Raw genomic sequence first — 20,360 nt, forward strand, 5'->3', positions numbered from 1 at the left:
TTTACGAACAATTCGAGATGGAATTTCGTTATATCGAAAAACCCACATATTTACGCAAATCTTCGATCACTAAAACAAAACAAATCAAATTTTATCTCAATTTACAACAATTCTCGGCTTTTTTTTTATTCCATCCAAAATTACGAACATTCGATTGGAGAAACCAAAAAGTCTGAACTTTGATTTAATTCCGAAAATGAAGCATATGAACATTCAATTAAACAAGTTAAAGATGGAGAAACAAAAAAACGAAAAGAACAAGATAGATTAAATCAATCGTCATCCCCAGAAGGCTTGGAAGAAGCACCAGCCTTCTTAGGAAGAAGAAGATTATGAATATTCGGCATCACTCCTCCGTTAGCAATCGTAACATCTCCCAGCAATTTACTCAACTCCTCGTCGTTCCTCACCGCGAGCTGAATGTGCCTCGGCACAATCCTCGTCTTCTTGTTATCCCTCGCCGCGTTTCCAGCCAACTCCAATACCTAATTTCAATTTTCAAAAATTAGGGCTTTTTCAATCATAAAGATCCAATCAGGGGAATCAGATTGGTTTTACCTCGGCGGCGAGGTATTCGAGAACGGCGGATAGGTAGACCGGAGCTCCGGCCCCGACGCGTTCGGCGTACTTGCCTTTCTTCAGGAAACGAGCGATACGACCCACCGGGAATTGGAGACCCGCTTTGCTGCTTCTAGATGTTGCCTTCTTCACGGCCCCGGATCCTAGAGTTTTGCCGCGGCCCGCCATTGAAATCGATTTGAGGGAAAGTAAACGTTTTGGTTCTGTGAGTTTTCCGATCTTCTCTCTTTAGTTTATATACAGTTTGTAGATTCCGCTTAACATTAGTGAACCAATAGAAAGAGAGTGCGCGGATCACTGTTTATCGCCGTTAGATTATTTTCTAATTGACGGTACAGATTGGTCTTTCGGGATCTGTTTAGATGGAAATTACCTCGCTGGCTTTTTATAGTTTGATGTTTTTTTTTTTAGTCCCAAACGTTTCCAATCGAACTAAAGAGCCCAATGAATCCACGCTAATCCTTGAACCTTCGCAATGGAATTTGGGACATGAATTTTAATGGAATTTGATGATTTTAATAGTTGAGAATATTTTACAAGTTAATTAGATTTGACAAATTTTATCCAATATTCTTACATAGATTTTCATTACTTGTGTATAGAATTCTATTGATTGTTATTAACTTTTAAGGTAAGAAATTAATGGTATAATAGGAGAAAAAAAATCCAATTATTAAAAAGACAAAATGTCATTGTACCTTTTAATATATAGATATATAAATAAAAATTATTTTTTATAATTTTAAAATATATGGTTTTAAATTTGAACTTTTTATATAAAAGCTTTCGATTTTTTTTTTCAAATTGTTTTTTTAATTCTTTTTGAATTTCGAAAATACTTTTTAAAACTATTTTAATTTTTTTTTTACTTTTATTAAATTTTTAATATTTGTTTTCTACTTTTATGTTAAAGTTGTGATTTGTATTAGGGGTGGGCATTTTATCCGAAATCCGAAGTGGTACCCGAACCCGATCCGAAAAACCCGAACCGAAATCCGAACCGAAGTAGCAAAATATCCGAACGGGTATTGAATTAGGAGAGATTGGATATCCGAACCCGAACGGGTAATATCTGAACCTGAATGGATATCCGAAAATAACCGAACATATGATAATTAATCTTATATTTATAGTTTACATCTTTCATTTTATATAAAATATTCATATTGATACTACACATACTTTAAATTCATATGATATACATACAATTACGTAGAAGATGATTTGCTATTCGCTTAAAATGCATGTCAAACTTTTTATTTCAGCAATTAACAAAAAGTTACATCCAAAATTTAAAAACAATAACCAAATTAATGTCTTTTTAGTTTGAAAATGTTATGTCCAAATCTATTAGCTATGCAATCTATTAAAAATAAAAAATAGTTAAGTGAAAAGTTATATATTTAAATACAAGAAATTTGAGAAATGAAAATTTTCATTTTTTTTCTTCAAAATCTAAATATCCGAACCCGATCCGAAATAACCGAAACCGAACTTAAAATACCCGAACCCGACCCCGACCCGAAGTACAGAAATACCCGAACGGGTTCTACACCTCTATACCGAAATACCCGAAAATCTGAAATACCCGATCCGAACCCGAACGGGTACCCGGACGCCCACCCCTAATTTGTATTATTTCATTATTCAATTTTGTGTGTTTTTGTATGCGAGTGTATTTTATTGCATAGATTTCAAAAATCTTATGGGTATAGATGATATTCTCAAAGTTTAGTGGGGGTTATTGGTTGATGTATTTTGATGAATTTGAAAATCCAAACTAAATTTAGTGTTATTGGTTCTATGATTTTAAAATATGTATTGAAATCATGTGTTATTCGTTTAATGATTCATAAATTCTAATTCAAATCAAGTGTTATTCGTTTAATGATTCATAAATTATAATTCAAATCAAGTGTTATTTAATCATACGGATTTACTAATATATTTGATTTCATAATGTATTTGAATGGATTTGCATGGATTTCTTTGTGAAAAATACAAAGACCCAAATCCGAAGGAAAACCTCCGGATTTGTAAATACTAATCCGAGAAAATTTGAAAATTTGTATATTTTACTTGGATTTATAAATACTATATGGACTAGAGATTTTGTCCGGGCTACGCCCGGATTTATGCAAATATAATTATATTTAATACATATATATTACACATATATATAAATGAGAATATAATTAGTTTGTTTTAAATATGAGTGAAACATATTTTTTTTTTACTATCTGAATATGTATGGATGGTGAAAAAATGTAAAATTGATAAATAATTTGATAAAACTTATTTTAAATCACTAAACTTGCATTTTTTACTTAACTCCTATATTTTTTAAATATTCCTATTTGTTTTGTGTGGAAAGATTTTTTATTGAAAAAAAAAATTGTTTAAAATGTCAGTATTAAAACTAAATTGTAGAGAATTTATATTTAACTAAGTATATAATCTAAATTAATAAATATTTTAAAGAATATTCTAATTTTTGTTATGCTGGTACGTAGCAAGGAATAATATATATTAAACCAAAATGCATGACTCTTATTTAGTTCTTAACAGTAACATCTACAAATGATAAGAGTAAATATAAATAGTTGTAAATTTAAATTATACATGAATAAATGTATTATGCTCTTTCTGTTTGTTTCTCTATATATTTATAATAAGAACACCTTCACTATCTATCTAATCGCAACTCAACCATCAGAATATATATATATATATTAGGAAATATTAAAAACCATCATAAAAATAATAAATTTCATATTAAAAATTAAAACCGGTATATAGTTTGGAAAACCTTATCTATTAGAAAACAGAGAAAGTAGTTTTTATTGTATATATGAATAATTTCAGTTTAAGTATTATATGAGGGCTCAAGAAAATACATACACTTAATCCTTAAAAATTGGTTATGAATATGTATATTTCTAAGTGGCTTTATGAAGTTTTTTAACATTGAACTTAGTGAATATAATCAACACTTGGAATTATATTCACTCGTATATGTAATGTAAATCGTATTGTATACAACTATCTTTTAAGAACCCATTAGAAATTTATTTTTTATATACATAACGTACTGCTACTTCAACTAAGCTTTGAATAACTAATTTTAATTTGAAATTATCGTTCCATCTCTATATTTGTATTTTACTAAGCACACCATTTTGGCAATGAAAACAAAACACACCAAACTGAATCCTCAGGAACACACAAACCGTAGAAACTTTTTTAATCTTCCCATTACAAATATTCTTTTAGTTTCCTTCGTACATTGTCGTCGCCACTTCCAACTCTTGTGTCTTACTTCTTCTGTGGTGTATGAATCTTGTGACTTACTTCTTTTCAGGTGTTTAAGACATTCCTTTCATGTTCACGGTTGGAGTCAAACATACAAATATTAGTATACAGTTGAACAACCATTTCCGCTTACCAAAAACTAATTCAATACCTTATCTACCCAACACTGATTTGTCTCCAGAGCCGCATTACAACTTCTACTCAACAGCTTGGACCTTGAATCAGGCAAATAATGATAATCGAGTTCTGGGGACATTATCCCCTCCAAATTTATTCAATACTCAATAATGTGTACACTAAGAAAAGATTAATGTACATACACATGCCATTTCAAAGAAAAATAAATTACCAGGTTTGTCTTCCTACTCTGTTGCTCGAGCTATTACAGCCACCTCCTGTCATAAACCCATTTTCAGCAGACTTCTTTGAACCACCTTCAGAGACACATTGACCATTGAGATGAATTAAAATTGAGTACATTACTCTAGTTTGCAGGAAAAGCTTTTTGTAACCATGTATATTTAGTAGTAGTGGAGAAGCAACATAATCTCCAAATGGTACAGAAGTGTAGGAAACTACACGTTCACATAACAATAGAATCAGTCGGTGGCAAGCAAATAAATAAGTGGGAGGTAAAAGTTATTCATAAAGGATAAATCTATGTTCAAGATCTCAAATGCTCAAACACCCTTGACAAATCAAACAATTGCGTCAAAAAGTGAAGAATTGTGTATCAGTACCTTTCGTTCCTCTATCAAAGCTCAGTCTTAGGCTCAAGATGGCTATGTTCCATTGACCAGTTCATCTGTCCCTAAAAAATTAATTATCACAAAGTAAGCCAGTTTACACATTTTGTTAGTAAGTTAAACAACATTCAAGATATTGAGCACAAATATATGCTTGACAGAGATTTGGAGATTATTAAACATACATTAACGTGGGAATCAGGAGATTATAGTTTTTTTCTCGGCTTAAGGGGTACCCTCTTCAGCATTGTAGAAACATGGTGAATAGTCTTTTTCAAGATAAGATTTGTCTCGCCAACTGCTATAAGACTTTTATTTGGTACACCATTTATCTATTGTATCATTAAGATCAAATATGCTTGTTGAAGTAAACTTTCAAGAGATAAGAATACATAAACTCGTGTAGCTGTCATACCAATTCTCTCGTGTTGGTGCGAAGAACATCTGTATAAGAAATGGTTTTCAATAGAATCAGAGTAAGAAGATTACAACAATGCCAGATTCACTGCTCAATTAAAAAAGATGACAGCTTTGCAAAACTTATCTAAATCTCTTTTATGGACCACACCTTCAGGTTCGAACACGTGTAGGCGACACTTTTTCAGATTTCTGTAAAAATGGAATCTCGAACCAGTTAAGACGGTTGACATAAGAGAAATAAATTTACCATCAGGATCGAAAATTCTGGAAAAGAATTAAAGCTTTAACCTTTAGGAGTGGTTGATAACTCTCGCCGCTCTTGCAGGCGACTGATACCTTGGAGACGCCACGTTTCTCTTGACAGCAACCCTTTTAATAGACACATCTGCGTTGTTGTTGCTGCTTCTCTTCTCTTTATCCGTTGCAGGAACCAAAACGAACTTGGCAGGTATATTGTTGTTGTTACTCGAATTTACAGAACTGCCAATGCCGTTATTAGGGTTCGTCGTCTCCGATCTTCTCTCCGGAGATCTGCTTACTCGTCTGCTACCGCTTCCTCTCTCCCTACTCCCCGATCGGTAGCTCTTCGAGTCCTCCCTCTCCCTGCTAGGAGTCCGTCTCTTCCGCTCCCGACGCTGCTCGGAGTCCGTCTCTTCCGCTCCCGACGCGACTCTCCGCCGCCGCTGATGAATCTGCCGCTCGGCTTCTTCTTCCTCTCCTCCCTTTTCCGCATCGGCTTTGTCTGCGTTGCCGTTCTTGTCAAAGTCGAAGCTCCTCTTGGATACAGAATACCTCTTGGTTTTCGCCGCCGCGGCGGAGTTGCTATGGCTTAGTCTTCCGCACTAGATCAGTATCGCGTCTACATCGGCTGGAGTCTGGTTTGTAGTAATACCGGTTGATTTCTCCTCGGAAGCTGTTGAGTCCTTCGGACCTGTCTTCGTCGTCTTGGATCGCTCGTGGCTCCTCCGGTGTTTGATCACGAACACTTCTTTCTCGGGTTGTTATTGTCTTGTATGGTCTCTGCTTCGTTCTTGGGTTTTGATTCTTCTGCTTCGAGTTTCTTCGCATGTGATAAAATATTTAACATCATTATTTATTGAGAAAAAAAAAACAGAATTTGGAGAAGATGAAGTGCAAGCATCTGAAAAGAGTCGCGGAAGAGGGAAGTCGCGAAGATTGAAGGCATGGGTTCTGATGGGCCAAAAGATAATTTTAAAAGAGCCCATATGAATTTTAAAAGAACCCATAGAGAAATCCACTTTGTTTCATTAATGGTGATATGTCAAAATAAAATGTTCTGATTGGCCTGAATTTTCCATCCTACGTGGATAGTCTTAGAGCTCTAGAATAAGAGCTTTTAATATAGTTTAGATTTAGATTTAGATTTCTAAATCAATAAAAATATATAAACCAATAACACCTCCTTAGTCTTATGAGTAAAAACAAAGAGAATTTACATCCCAATAACAATAGATTTTAATAGAATCTTAAAATCAATGAAAACTAAACTTTTCCAATAACAAAAGATTTTGAGTAGAATTTAAAAGTCATCATCCCAATAAAAATGGATTCTAATTAAATTTTAAAAATTCATAAACCAATAACAATGGAATCTCAAAATTTAATAACTCCTCTTGAATTCTTCTACCAATAACCCCCCCCTTAGACTTAGTATACACAAACGATGTTAAGTTAACTTGACTTGGGATCCAAGTAAGCTCCAAGTCATTATTAGGTCCATAATGAGTGGGCTTAAACCCCACATCTATATTAGGTCCGTTTTTGGCCGAGCACTATGGAGGAAAAAGAAGACATATCAAACAACTCATGATTCTTCTCCGACCATCTTTTCATTTGATCAAAGCAATCTGTGAGATTGGCTAAATACAATACATTGTATAAAATATAACTTTTGGGATACCAACAGAGACTTGGAAGCCATCAACAAGAGCTTCATCAAGAAACCGTCACAAATCCGGGAGTGAACCAACCCCAAAAGTCCTCGAATCATTTTTAGTTTTGTAAAATTACTTAGCTAACCGGTTTTAAATCGGCAACCCCGTTATTAAAGTATAATTAAAGAAAGAGTCATGCCTTCAATTCGGACCCAGTATACATGGTAAAGACTTTCGTTTTCTTCATTCGTAGCATTGTTCTAACCATGGTGTATTAGAGCTTCAGTAAATGGTCTTGGCTCTGGAGAAACTACTTTGCTTGTCAATAACACATACCGAGAATTTGGTTTTACTATCTTTGCTCTCAACCTTATAGTCATTGGATGCACATATGATCTTTGATCGATGAGTTGGTCATCTGTGCATAACCAATGCTAGTGGAGCTAGTCGTAGGTGTTAGCTCCAGTATTGGAGCTTGTTTAATGTGCAACAGAGGATGTGTAACACAGATGGGTCGGTATGTGAAATATCGGTTCAAAGTTGTTATGAAAGAATGACGTGGAGACATCTATTAAAAGAGCATTGCTTTGGCGATAAGCAAGTGAAGATTTAATGTTAGCGTAATATTAGGAGGCAAAATATTATGTAACATGGTCTATATAGTAACTAGGGAGATTGCCTAGGGTACGGATTTTGGGTGTTATCAACAAGTGTTAGAGGCTGTTCTACACTGCGTTACATTTGTACAATTAGTGAATTATCATCACCATCTGCAAATTTGGATGGATTAAGGATTGGTCTGTGTCAAGTCAAGTGTGACGTTGTGTAAACCGGATTAGACAGATCTTGGAGGATTGTCTAACAGATTCTTAATAAAACAAGTTACGTTATTTGAAAGGTGCTTATGTTCTTGACTATAGATATCCGTTTGATCTTTCATTTGGTATCAGAGCAGGTCACCTTTGTAGACTCAAGAAGTCTACTCATAGGTTGAGATCATGTGACTATCATAGGAACCATGAAAGAACTTGTAGCACTACAAAAACTGATCATGTTGGATGAGGGAAACTTTGGACATTGGAAGGCTAGGATGCAACACATCATCAGAGGCATAGATGAGGATGCATGGATAGCTGTTGAGCAAGGATGGACTGCTCCTACCATGGTTATGAAAGACATATCCATGAGACCCCTACTTAAGGAGAGGTGGACTGACTCTGATAAAGCTGCCTCAAAGTTCAACTCAAAATCTCTCACCAGAATCTTCTCTGCTGTTGACCTCGATCAATTTAAAATAATCCAAGGTTGTGAATCTGTTAAGGAAGCATGAGACACACTTATCAACCACTTTGAGGGGAACACAAGTGAGAGACGTACAAGAATTGATCATCTAGCTTCAAAGTTCGAGAATCTGCGTATGGAAGATGATGAATCGATTGGAAGTTTCATCTCTAATATCAGCTCTATAGAAAACGAAGCTTCAGTGCTTGGAAAGAAATATAATGAGAAAAAGCTTCAGATGTCTCTTAGCTTGAGAAAAAGAGTCTACCTAATGTAGTTTGTCGTTTATTTTGGGTATGTCCGTTATGTATCAAGTTATGCTTTTGGATTGATGAGCTACTCTTGGTTTGTATCAAAGACCTTCAAAAGGAATGGCTTCGGTTTTTATCTCTGATGGTATTATCTCAGTTCAAATTGAAGAGCTTAGACGAGAAAGAAAGGGAGATTGAAGCAGTTCACATGAACGGCATCCCTTATGCAAGTGCAGTTGGGAGTCTAATGTACGCCATGGTAGGATCAAGGCCAGACATAGCTCATGCTGTAGGTTTGGTGAGTTGTTTTATGAGAAATCCAGGACGGATCCATTGGGAAGCGGTGAAGTGGATTCTACGGTATATCAAGGGAACCTATAACTACAGTTTGACTTTCGCTAAGGGTTCAAGTTTTAGAGTGGAAGGGTTCTGCGATGCTGACTACGCAACTGATCTGGACAGAAGCAGATCAGTCACTGGATATATCTATCAAGTGGGAGGCAACATTGTTAGTTGGAGATCTGGGCTCCAACCAGTAGTGGCTCTATCGACCACGGAGTCAGAGTATATGGCTCTAACAGAATCATCTAAAGAGGCTTTATGGCTTAAGTGGTTTTGCGAAGAGTTAGGCTACGAACAACAAGCAGTCAAGATAAATTGCGATTCACAGTCTGCAATATTCTTAGCTAAAAATGGAGGCTATCACGAGAGAACTAAACACATCCGTACTAAGTTCAACTTTATCAGAGAAGTGATAGCAACAGGAGAGGTTACAGTTGTCAAGGTTCATACTAACCTAAATCTAGCCGATATCCTAAAGAAGTGCGTACCTGGAAAGACTCTGGAGAAGAGTCTTGTAAGCATCAATGTTCTGGAGTAGGCTATGTTGCCTACGGCTGTGGAAGATGACAGAGGAGTCGTCTTGCAGCAGGTAGAGGTGTCTTTGTTGGTACCTCACAGTGAATAAGAAAGACTGAGGGTCAGTTTCAGATTCGATCAGAATAAACAGGAAAATTTTAATCTTTTGGAAGATAAGATCTCAGATCAGTTAGCAGACAAGGTGCAAGTGAGAAGGTGGAGTTACCTTAAGAATTGAGTGGGGGTCTTTTCGCTCAGATCTGAGAGGTTTGTTAGCGTCTCAGAAAGTTTTCAGGTCAGAGGTTGTTCAAAAAGCAGTCGTCGTCTCGATCGATGGTAGTTGTCAGGTCAAGTCGTCTTCATCAGAATCAGAAACTGTACAGAGCTGAGACAAGAAGGAAGAGCTGCGTGTAGGTTTTAGCTTCGAGGTGGAGCTTAACCGAAGGAATCGTAGCTGGAAAGAACGGTGAAGCAAAGCGTTGCTCATGAAGTAAGATGAGTCGAGAGTTTTCGACAGGAGACTAGGGTTTCAGATGTTTTTTGTCCGAATGAGAAGAGAAGAGAGAGAGAGAGCAAAGCTAAGGTGGAGAATGTTGTTTGGGCTTTTGTCTTCATTCTCTCGGGTCTTTGATCATCTTGGGCCGTCCACTATCAGAATTGGGCCTCACGGGTTGCTGAAGAAGACACGAGATATTGGGCTTTCGTCGTCGATATAAATATATCTGCAACAGGAGGAAGAGGCCGTTAGAGTTTGTTACACGCAAGAACAAAGCATCATTAGCTTGTGACAATCGAAAAAGAAGAAGCTTGGTTACTTCGCCGCGAGGAATCTGAGTTCGCCGGAGAAGCTTTTCGATCTCATCGTTCTTGTATCTCCTATTCTTTATCTCTTTTGTAATCTGTAACACAAAGAGATAGTGTGATTAGGACCTGTATCAAACCGGAAGTTTATTCCCGGTGATATGATAGTGGATTGGGAGCACGAGTCTCCCTCTAAACGTAACGGACTGATTCGTGAACTGGGCAAACAAATCATACTTGTTTCTTTCTTTACTTAGAAAATAGATCAAACGCAATCAAGATACAACGAGTAAACGTAACATGCATGTTAACAACTTAACAGGAAGATTCATTTGTACCAATAGTATCCAGTTACGAAAACTGAATATTAGAATGCTACCTCCTTATACCAGCTCTTCGTTCTTCCTTTGGAAGAGGAAACAATGCCCCAGAAATAGATGTAACCTTTTCAAAGAAGTCAAACTCTCTATAGAACAAGTCCAAGGCCTTGAGAGAGAGAGACCAATGATATGCTGTCGAACCTCTGACAAGATTGCTTGGAATGATGATTCATTCTAAAATATAACAGAGACACCCGCATGAACACAAAGTGTTACAGCCAACAATACAAAGCTGTAGACATTTTTCCGAGAATATATGTACATGAACATGCTAGTGGTCTTTTCATGTTTAGTGACTTAGTAATTATTATCACTGCTATCTCCAAAAGCTTTTTTTCAAGAACAAGCCCAAGCAAAAGCAGAACTGTGTAGACTATATGAAACCAGTTTGGAAATATATTGGAATGATTTGCATGTTGTGAAAGATTCAAATCTCATCAGTTGCATAATCCCTATGTTAGCCAAAAAATAATACGGTAATGTTTCCACTCTAAAGTCGTTGACACCAAGAAGTACAAAAGGCTTAATAGAGGACAAACCTTCACGGAAGCACCATCTTCCTGAACAGACTCACCCTAGCATTATATAAAACAAAGTTAAATGAATTTACCAAAAACGGATCTATAGGTTCCAAGAAAATTCAAATATTAATAAACACGACGAAATTAAACTCACCTGCAAATGCCAAGTGAGGATATGAGCAAATATGTATAACTTCTTTGGGCAGCTCTAAGAAGATACCCTTCAACCAAAAAAACGTCTTAAAAATGAGTCACCCTTTTAAAAGCCTTAAAACAAGTGAGAGGAACGATTTAGTCAAGTAACATAACACACAACATCAAAGCCCATGGAGATATGCAAATTTTCACACCTTTTAAAGATCAATTAGAAAAACATACTACTGAGAGTCTATCCAGAAGAAGACCAGACTTGGCTTCTGAAAAATGCGTGGCCGATAGATCGAACACAGATATGAAAATATGGAAAGAAAAGAGCGATGTCGTGCTTTTCAATTTACGACTTACCCCTTTATCATAGCGCAGAGACTGCACTAACTGTGGCATGAAGAAAGTGACACGTTCACGGGGATAAGACTCTAAAACGCGCAGGACATAAGCCATAACACGCGGATGCCCCTTGTAAGCAGGTGTGAGAAGCCCAAGAGCCTGTGTAATTGAACAAGCAGCCAAGTGTGGCAGCTGCTGCAACAGCGCTGAGTTCTCTTCAACGGTTTCAGGTGTGACAAAATATGGCAATGCCTCAGGAATTGTACGAAGATCTACTATATGGGCCTACAAAAGTATTACCAGTGAGAAATTTAATCTAATACTACTGAAGCACTACAAACGCATCATATCAGTTTGTAATCTTTTACTTCCAGAGATCTGAAGCATGAACGACCTGGTCCTCAACAAATTTAGGTAACTTCGATAAATTAGTAGCATGAAAGCCATTTATTTGGTTTCCATCATGCCTCTTAACTTCATAACATTACTTGCAGTCTATTTTCAAGTCCTATGTGAAGTGACATATATATAAATTAATCCGTACCTGTACTAGCTGACGGACTTCGGATTTCACAACAATATTTGCCGGAAATCTTGAGGCTAATGATACAGCAAAACACGGATCCACTAAAAAGACAGTTTTTTAACATGCTCGGTCCATTTCCAAGAGCTTAATTTCAGCCGTGAATATGTACTTTCCCTGTACGTAAGTTGCAATTTGAAAGAATTGAGTATCAAACAATTAATGTAGCTAATATAGTAATGAGAAGTGGAACACCATAAAGATGATGTGTTACACTGGACTTATAGGTTGTGCCCAAACGTCAAGCCTATCGGACTCATGCTGGCAAAGAATTTGTAGCAGCTGATGAGCCCAATTTTAAAAAAAAATATTTTCTTGCACCTGAATATATTAGCACAGAACCGTACTCCAAAAGATGACGCCAACTATGCAAAGATTTTCGACAAAACGGTCGTCAGCTCTTAAGTTAGTAAAGGGTTAAACCTTATGAAACTGTTACTAATAATAGCTTTAAGCCATAACAGTTTCAAATCTTGGTAGAGTATAAAGTAGAATAAGCGTCATTTATCATATATTTTATATAAGGCAGCAGTCATCAACACAGCTTAAGAAGGAACAATATAAGTCCGCCATGTCAATAGTACCTGGGCCTCTCACATGTTTGTACGGTCAGCATAACGCTTTTCAATACTAGTTGAGACCTCTTCTAAGTCAGCATAAAAAAGTAGCTTAAAATCATATTAGAACCATATAATACAACCCTAAATAACCCATGGCAAGTAAGGTCAGTTTCTGGTATCAAGTAGACGGTAGAGGTGTTAAAACTGAAACAAGCTTACTCTTTTTGTGGAAATACTCAGCAGAATCAACTATAAATCATCTCTGTCTGAGACCTACGTTTAAAAGCACACATGGGAAACAGAAAGAAGGCAGATATACTCAACAGCTTTAATATGTCCGTCCACACCTGTGGCTGCAGCAACCATACTGGTGTCTCCTTTTGGGATCTTAAGAAATAGCTTTGAAGCATACGCCTTAGAACTCGTGAGCGACCTGTAAAGAGGAGACCCTTAAAAAATAATGAATTCAAAATCTCCATCCATCTTATATAAGACCACGAATTAGAGCATTTCAACTGGACAAACTGTTAAAGAGCACAAGTGTATATATATTCACTCCCTTGTAGAAACCTAGGCGGCTTGCAAAGCTGATTCAATTAAGAACTAACATGGAAACTAAAGTGGATGTTTAAAAGTCTCATAATATTGGTAGAACCGAAAAAACGGAACCCATGCAAGATCAGAGTTCAGCGGCTTTCACTTGCTTTCTAAGGAATGCACACAACAACCAAAATCAGAGAGGGAGATGAACTAAAAGCAGAATTTGATAAATCTTTGTTTCTGGTCTTTACCTGTAGAAGTAGAGGCACCAGAAAAATTTAGAATATAGTTTAAGCGTATATATACAAAATTACTAAGCGCATAATACATTAGCTGCAACCTTCTTTGCATACTTCATGTGAAGTTTGGATACATTACGACCATCATTTCCCATTCACCTTTTCAGCTCCTAACCATTCGACGACATTAAAGTTGGTTGAGAGGCCTGAGAACATTAAATACGATAATGTGATCAATCATCAAAATAAAACATTAGCGATTTCCTTGAGAGGTAACACAGCGCTGTTAATAAAAATACATTTCATTTTGATATATATATAATGAAATTTTTTACAAGCATGCCTGACCAGAAGTAATCTCTCTATATCTGACTTCTCTTTCATGTTGACCAGAATCGATTTTACCTGCTTTCTGAAATAAATTTATAGACAAATTATGGACGGATAAGAAGGATCCAAACGGTTGAGATACTGCAACCCATTTCTCACAGCAAAATGAATAAAAAACCCAGCAGAAAATACGAAATGAAAAGAAAGGTATACTAGAGCATTACATATAACATACCAGTTCCTACATAAATCTGATCATATGAGATTAGTTCCCTGCTGCAAAAGCTGCGTATCAACTCTTCCCTCACAGATGGCTCCAAAAGCATCAAAAACCAAGCAAGAATCAGATAATTTCCTTAGGAATTTTGTCTCCTCTATCTCTGTCCCAGCACACGTATAAACTATTAAGAACTAGGCCACTTCCACTTGCTCCTCTAAATATTTCCAGAATCACAACAGACACGGGTAGTAGGAGGTATGCCCTTGTTTTCTGGTGAATCATAGACAGCAAAAACTTTAAAATAGAGTTCATGTAAATTTTCCACATAAAGTACATACATTTGTCCCCAGTTCTTTGTTAGCAGCAAAATTATTTACATAGTTCATGTAAATTTCCAGGTCTGAGACAGTCCACAGTTGCACAGAAGAAAAAAACATACCTTTAGTGAGGAACACTAACCTCTGCAGGACATGTATAGTTCCAGAGTTACTCTGTCTGCGGTAAATCATTCCCAAACCAAAAGTAAAGTTTCAAAAAGCATACTTCAAGCTGTAACATAGAAGCAAACCATTTTATATTTTTTTTCATACTGGATACAAGATAAGTTCTCAATCATTCACAAGAAATCAAGAACTAAGTAATAGACTACTCACGAAAAAAAGAAAAAAAAAGAAGATTCACCTGTTGACGAGTTTGATACTATAAGAAGCAGTGATCTTCGACAAAATCTCCCAACCGACGCCGACAAAACAGCTGTTTCCCCCGTCGGTGTCCGTGCCAAACATTCAGACATGAACTTGTACGGTTTATTTTAAATAGGGAAACTCACAAGAATCGTGGTTCGTACACATAACCGGACCGGTTTGGTTATTACTGTATAATCTCAACTCTCTTACCGTTCGATCCTTGTAAGATGTTCTCGGTTGAGTGACGCGGTCCAGAAATCAAACCGAGAACTAGAAGGCTAGTAGAACCGTATTAGCATGGCCTATTAAGACCACCTTCATCGGCGGTATGGTGGATTGTTGATGAGTATCTAAAAGAACATAATTAATGGAAGATTTTTACGATAAAATTTTTATTAGAATATTTAAAAGTCAGTTCTTAATTTTTTTTAAAGTTAAAAGTTAAGTTACGGGATTTTATATTGCGTTAAAAACTCTATCCTAAATTTTTTTCATTAATAATGTTCTAATAAACTTAAAATAGTAAAAAAAATATAGGAAAGACGTACATGACCAGTATTTCAATCCAGGACTTGCTAGAAACATTTGTCCCTTCATTTTAATCAATTTTGTTTTAAAAACATAAAATTATACTTTTATATTTTCTACTATTTTATATTTTTTAACTGGATTAGATATCTAATTATATGTAACTATATATAAAATATCTAGACATATCCGAATATTGTGAAAACGAACTTAAACTATAAAATTTTGACTCGAACAAAATGGAATCAAAGCTCGGATATCTGCTATGCATCTATCAAAAAAAAAAATTGGACTAAAACTACCACACAAAATGTAATGTTACTTTTATTTTTTTTTATTTTTTAGTCTTTTATATTTTTGTTCGAATATCCCCAAACGGACATTTTTTTATTTTCCATTTATGTGCAAAATGACAAAATGATTGAACGATATGATAATTCATTTCACATTTTTAATTAGTGCTGGACTTACGTCAATCTCATTGAAAAGCAGAGTGCAACCTCTTTTTGGAGGGCAGTGCTACTGCTAACCACAATAGCTACAGAAGGGGTATTGGGTACCACAACTGATCATAAGCTCAACAGCAAGTTATATAACGATTGAAAAAAAAATACTGGCATGAGAGAAAATGTGTCTAACAGAAATATGGAAGATATATTTATATAAAACATTAGTTTTCTTACATTTCATTATTAGTAGACCTTGTGGTTTGAGCATATATGTTAAACTCATGAGTTTGGGGAATAGCAGCAAGAGAAAAACGAAAACATTATTTTTAACTTCTGTATATCAAAGGTCAAAGAGATGGATCAGATGAGAAACCTAGACAAGCCTACCTTATCACCAGTTTCTTTAACATCACGTTCACTCTGCTCTTTGTACTCTCTGAAACTGAATCTTCTATACTTCTTCGGATTCCCAGAGAATTCAATCTCTGTTTCCTGATAGGGACATATGAAGAATGCTATCGACAACCTCTCCACGTTTGCTGGAGGTATCACTCTATGTCTAACGCTCTGGTACACTCCATTGCTCAGTGCCTATAGCGTATACATAAGATAATTAGTTAGATTTTAGGATGATTAATTACCTAATTGTAAGAACAAAGTCAAGTGATTAGCAACATCTATTAGATTACTTATAACAAAAACATCTATTCGATTTTGGATTAGTAGTGTTAAGTTTTAGGGACTAGAATCTTACACATAACTTTATGTCCACAACTCCGAAAACGTTTTTTTTTTTAAAGAGTTAGGGTTTCCCCTGAATGTTTTCTTATGATCCAGATGATTTATATTGAAACTACTTGGTAAAGGAATTTTTTTTATCACAACTTACGTAGTAAATTCATTATTTTGTTTTCCTTGGAATTAGTTAAAGATACTGTTGTAACTAGATTAACAGAATATATGAATAAATGAATTTTTGATTGGTGATAACAGAAAAATTGAAAACGCAAACCTTTCTTTTTCATTCTATTTACTTACATATCTCGGATAACATTCTATTATATACTAAACCAGATAACTTCCTTTATAGTTTGATATGTACTCTTAGACTTCTATAGTCTAAGTCATTGGGTTGAGAATTAGTCACAAATAATTTAGAAGTTTAGAACTAAGTAGAACGATTTTTAAATGAGACAACATGTAACCTTAAAAACTTTGATAATTAATGATTAAAAGTTACCTGAAACATATCACCAATGTTCACAGTAAGAGCATCCGAGCAAGGTTTTACGCCAATCCATTGTCCATTTTTCTTCAATTCTAGTCCTCCGATTTGATCTTGAGCGAGTATGGTGATGAAACTTGTATCGGTATGAGGAACCAGACCAAACACTTGCGAACCAAAAACACAAGGGTGATACTTGTTAAGCCTTAGAAAACTGTTTTGTAATGCAAAAATATTCTCGAAATACTTCGAGTTCACTTTCACTTGATTCCCCAGTATTTCGCATATCATGTGTGCTACTCGAGCTACCTCTTGCACATACATTGCAACGGTTCTTCTGTAAAAAAGGATAAAATAAATAAAATAATTGAATGTTTCTTCATCTATATGATTGTATAATAATGATATGATGCTGTATTTATGTGTATCTTTAACAACCGACCGATCTATATATATAGAATGTTATCAGAATTTTCTATAACTATAAAATAATTTGCTATGTATATATACTACTAGATAGACGCTTTGTGACTATGAACCTTGATCTTCCAAAGAACCTTAAAATTTCATTCCAAAAAATTAAAATATTTCCATTTACCCATACCAAATTTCAGAAAAAGCTTACAAAAAATCTTAACGAGTTATTGTGCTTGCTAAGAATTTTGTCCTGAAACGAAATCACTATTTGAAATTCAATAATTTATAGTTATTAAAAGTAAACACAATTCAAGAACTAGGGTTTCATCATACGACAGATCTCAAATCAAATAAAGTAGTTTGAAACCTGAAATTGTTGCCCTCATCAGAAAAACTTAAGATCTCAGCAAGAGTGATGTGAAACGCTTCAGAAAAGGAGTACTGAGTCGGGGAAGTGGCGTTAGGGTTTCCCCACCGGTAACAATGCTTTGATGAGTCCGAAAACTTTTCTCGGACTTTCTCATTAAAGGATCGGTCAAAGAATTTCTTGTCTTCACGAAACATCATCTCAAAGACTTCTTTGGGAATCCCATGGTTCACAACTTGAAAGAACCCCCACTCTTTTGCTGCCTCAACCATTTGTTTCACACATCTTTTACGCGTGACTTCCTCGCCATTAGTTAGATGGCTAAGATCGATCACCGGAAGCTTTATACCTGAGGTTTGGACGGTTGGTTCATCACTAGTTGATCTCGGAAAGGAGCTTCCAAAAATGGATGAGAAATGGGTCTCAAAGGGAGGTCGAGAAGCCATGTAAAGCTGCTATGGTTGGGAAGAAATGAAATTTGAGAAGTGGTTCTTTTCAACTATTCTTTTCTTTTCCTTTATATCGATATATGAGGGAAAAACCCTTACCCTCTATATATAGATATAAAATTTCATGTGTGTCGCTGTCAAATCTTCTGTAGACGGAGCAAATTATTAAAGATCATGTACTGTTAGAGAAATGATTAGATACCATTTAGGGCTGATACATATTAATATCAACATGTGCTTTTTCAAGAGAAAAACGTTGAAAAATATGTCTATATAATACTAACGAAAAGTAGCTTAATTAGAGAACATATTAATCTGTTGACGTAGATTTAGCGTTTGATATTTTCATCTTATTGTGGGTTTAATAAAATTTCACAAAAAACATACATCACGCATTAATTGCCACAATAATACACAGCTATATATGTCGTAAAAAATACGAAGCAAATATATTATAATTTATATGGTGCATAAGCTCATACGTACGTGACATACCGTTCAGACAAACATAAAAGTGAAGAAACCTTCCTAATCATTTTCTAGATAGGGAAATATAAATATAATGGGCCTGCATAAAAAAAGGAAGACGTTAAAAAAAAGTGAAAATGTTTAATTAAATATATAATGGATTCCATAAATATTTGATGGTCGATGTGTCTTGACCAAGTCCATGGTGAGTTGGTGACTCTATGGACTGGACTATCGTTAAGACTCGATCAAGCATTAATGATAGTTTCTCAAGCTATGAAACCACATGTTTATGTTTATGTTTCTTTCTCTTTCTCTTTCTCTTTCTCTTTCAGCCCTTACAATAGTTTTTTTCCTTTTATCAAAAAATCCCGACAAAACTCTTGAAAGACTTTTTTTTTTTTTTGTCAATAGTTTTTCTTGAAAGACTTAACAAGCATGTGTGAATTTACATTAATTTTTGACCCAGATATTATAAACATTTTAGTATATATGAATGAAGAGTTCGTTCGTACGTTTAATCTCCGTACCACATAAAAACCATATAAATAACATTCTCATTGGATTTTTTTTTTGTAAAACCTTTCTTATTTAATAAATAAACTAGATTTTGACCCGTGCAACCGCACGGGTGTTTGTTTTCACTTTTCTATACATAAATTATTGTTTTAGAATATAAGTGGTATATATTTTTAATGTTAACCATATACTTAAATATTTATATAACTATTTCAAATACAATAATTTTATAATTTACATGTTATAATTAATTAATTGTTTAAACCTTATGTATTTGCCACTTCTTATTATATATTTATCTTATTGTATTTGCATTTAGTTATTAAGCAAATTAATATATTCATGAGAAAATATATTTAAAAAATATTTTGTATTTAATTTATGCTAAATTATGACCCGTATTTCAAAACTGGATTTCTTTTTACCAATATTTTTATTCTTATTCATTTTAGATAATTTATTATTATATATATAAAAGTGTAAGATATGTTAATTTTTAGACATGTATTATATAGTTTGTTAATTTTAAGTCGTTCTATCATCATATTATATTTTAAATAAATAGTTTATATTTATGAAAATAAAATTTATAAATTTATCAATTGAATATAATTTTATCATATTTATTTTAGTATAATAATTATATTTTAACATGATCATGACTATAAAAGTGGATAAAATAGGATATAATTTATTTATTTTCATTTCTAAATGATAACTTAAAATACATTAAGTTATTGTTTAAATATTACACAGATTTATTAGAATTTTTAAAATATAATATATAAATATATATTATATTTAAAATGAAAATATATTATGATTAAAGTAGTTACAAAGATTTTATATTATTAACTTTAAAGAAATACATGTTAATTTTTATACATGTATTATATAGTTTGATAATGTTAACCCATCTTACCAACATATTAGATTTTATTTTTGAACATAAATATTTTATAATTACGAAAATAAAATATATAAATATATAAATTTAATACAATTTTATTATATTTAGCTCAATATAATAATTTTAATTTAATATGATTGATTATGATTATATAATAACTAAAATATTATAATTTTTTTATTTTTCATTTTATATAACTGAATATATTAATGTATAATAATATTTTAAACTAATTTCGAAATTAGTGAAAATATTTAAATATAATTTCAAAAATGAAGATCTTGTAAAAATCTTTTTTAAACAGATTTGTTAAAATTTTAAAATAAATATATTTATATTT

At 34.1% G+C, this 20,360-nt stretch overlaps 2 protein-coding genes across 4 annotated transcripts; both read right to left on the reverse strand.

The window, feature by feature from the left end:
- Positions 1 to 154: 154 nt before the first annotated feature.
- On the reverse strand, positions 155 to 815 carry LOC103868592 (probable histone H2A.1). Its single transcript, XM_009146678.2, has 2 exons — positions 559 to 815; positions 155 to 485 (listed from the first exon to the last, which is right to left on the reverse strand). The coding sequence occupies exons 1-2, from the start codon at positions 745 to 747 to the stop codon at positions 273 to 275; spliced, it is 402 nt and encodes a 133-aa protein (XP_009144926.1). The 5' UTR covers positions 748 to 815; the 3' UTR covers positions 155 to 272.
- Positions 816 to 3,614: 2,799 nt separating this feature from the next.
- On the reverse strand, positions 3,615 to 19,332 carry LOC103868594 (gibberellin 2-beta-dioxygenase 7). Of its 3 annotated transcripts, XM_009146682.2 has the most exons (20): positions 17,675 to 19,332; positions 16,906 to 17,227; positions 14,684 to 16,256; positions 14,462 to 14,551; positions 14,018 to 14,272; positions 13,554 to 13,864; positions 12,075 to 13,106; positions 11,549 to 11,815; positions 11,199 to 11,283; positions 11,063 to 11,098; positions 10,523 to 10,697; positions 10,158 to 10,241; positions 9,315 to 10,064; positions 5,346 to 6,117; positions 5,053 to 5,246; positions 4,823 to 4,969; positions 4,632 to 4,702; positions 4,241 to 4,325; positions 4,043 to 4,106; positions 3,627 to 3,955 (listed from the first exon to the last, which is right to left on the reverse strand). In XM_009146682.2, the coding sequence occupies exons 1-3, from the start codon at positions 18,118 to 18,120 to the stop codon at positions 16,026 to 16,028; spliced, it is 999 nt and encodes a 332-aa protein (XP_009144930.1). In that variant the 5' UTR covers positions 18,121 to 19,332; the 3' UTR covers positions 3,627 to 3,955; positions 4,043 to 4,106; positions 4,241 to 4,325; positions 4,632 to 4,702; positions 4,823 to 4,969; positions 5,053 to 5,246; positions 5,346 to 6,117; positions 9,315 to 10,064; positions 10,158 to 10,241; positions 10,523 to 10,697; positions 11,063 to 11,098; positions 11,199 to 11,283; positions 11,549 to 11,815; positions 12,075 to 13,106; positions 13,554 to 13,864; positions 14,018 to 14,272; positions 14,462 to 14,551; positions 14,684 to 16,025. The 3 variants fall into 3 exon arrangements, 1 of the variants encoding a protein (XP_009144930.1); XR_004458199.1 differs by having other exon boundaries at positions 3,615 to 3,955; positions 11,199 to 11,265; positions 14,684 to 19,285; XR_004458200.1 differs by lacking the exon at positions 10,523 to 10,697 and having other exon boundaries at positions 3,615 to 3,955; positions 11,199 to 11,265; positions 14,684 to 19,283.
- Positions 19,333 to 20,360: the final 1,028 nt, after the last annotated feature.

This window comes from Brassica rapa, chromosome A05, assembly GCF_000309985.2.
Source record: "Brassica rapa cultivar Chiifu-401-42 chromosome A05, CAAS_Brap_v3.01, whole genome shotgun sequence".
NCBI classification, from domain to species: domain Eukaryota; kingdom Viridiplantae; phylum Streptophyta; class Magnoliopsida; order Brassicales; family Brassicaceae; genus Brassica; species Brassica rapa.

Excerpts from the sequence above, each read along its gene's own strand:
- LOC103868592 (XM_009146678.2), bottom strand. The coding sequence starts at position 747 with ATGGCGGGCCGCGGCAAAACTCTAGGATCCGGGGCCGTGAAGAAGGCA. Across the intron at positions 486-558 it reads TCGAATACCTCGCCGCCGAG|GTATTGGAGTTGGCTGGAAA; the intron begins GTAAAACCAATC and ends AATTGAAATTAG.
- LOC103868594 (XM_009146682.2), bottom strand. The coding sequence starts at position 18,120 with ATGGCTTCTCGACCTCCCTTTGAGACCCATTTCTCATCCATTTTTGGA. Across the intron at positions 17,228-17,674 it reads GATGAGGGCAACAATTTCAG|AAGAACCGTTGCAATGTATG; the intron begins GTTTCAAACTAC and ends CCTTTTTTACAG. Across the intron at positions 16,257-16,905 it reads ACATTGGTGATATGTTTCAG|GCACTGAGCAATGGAGTGTA; the intron begins GTAACTTTTAAT and ends TATACGCTATAG.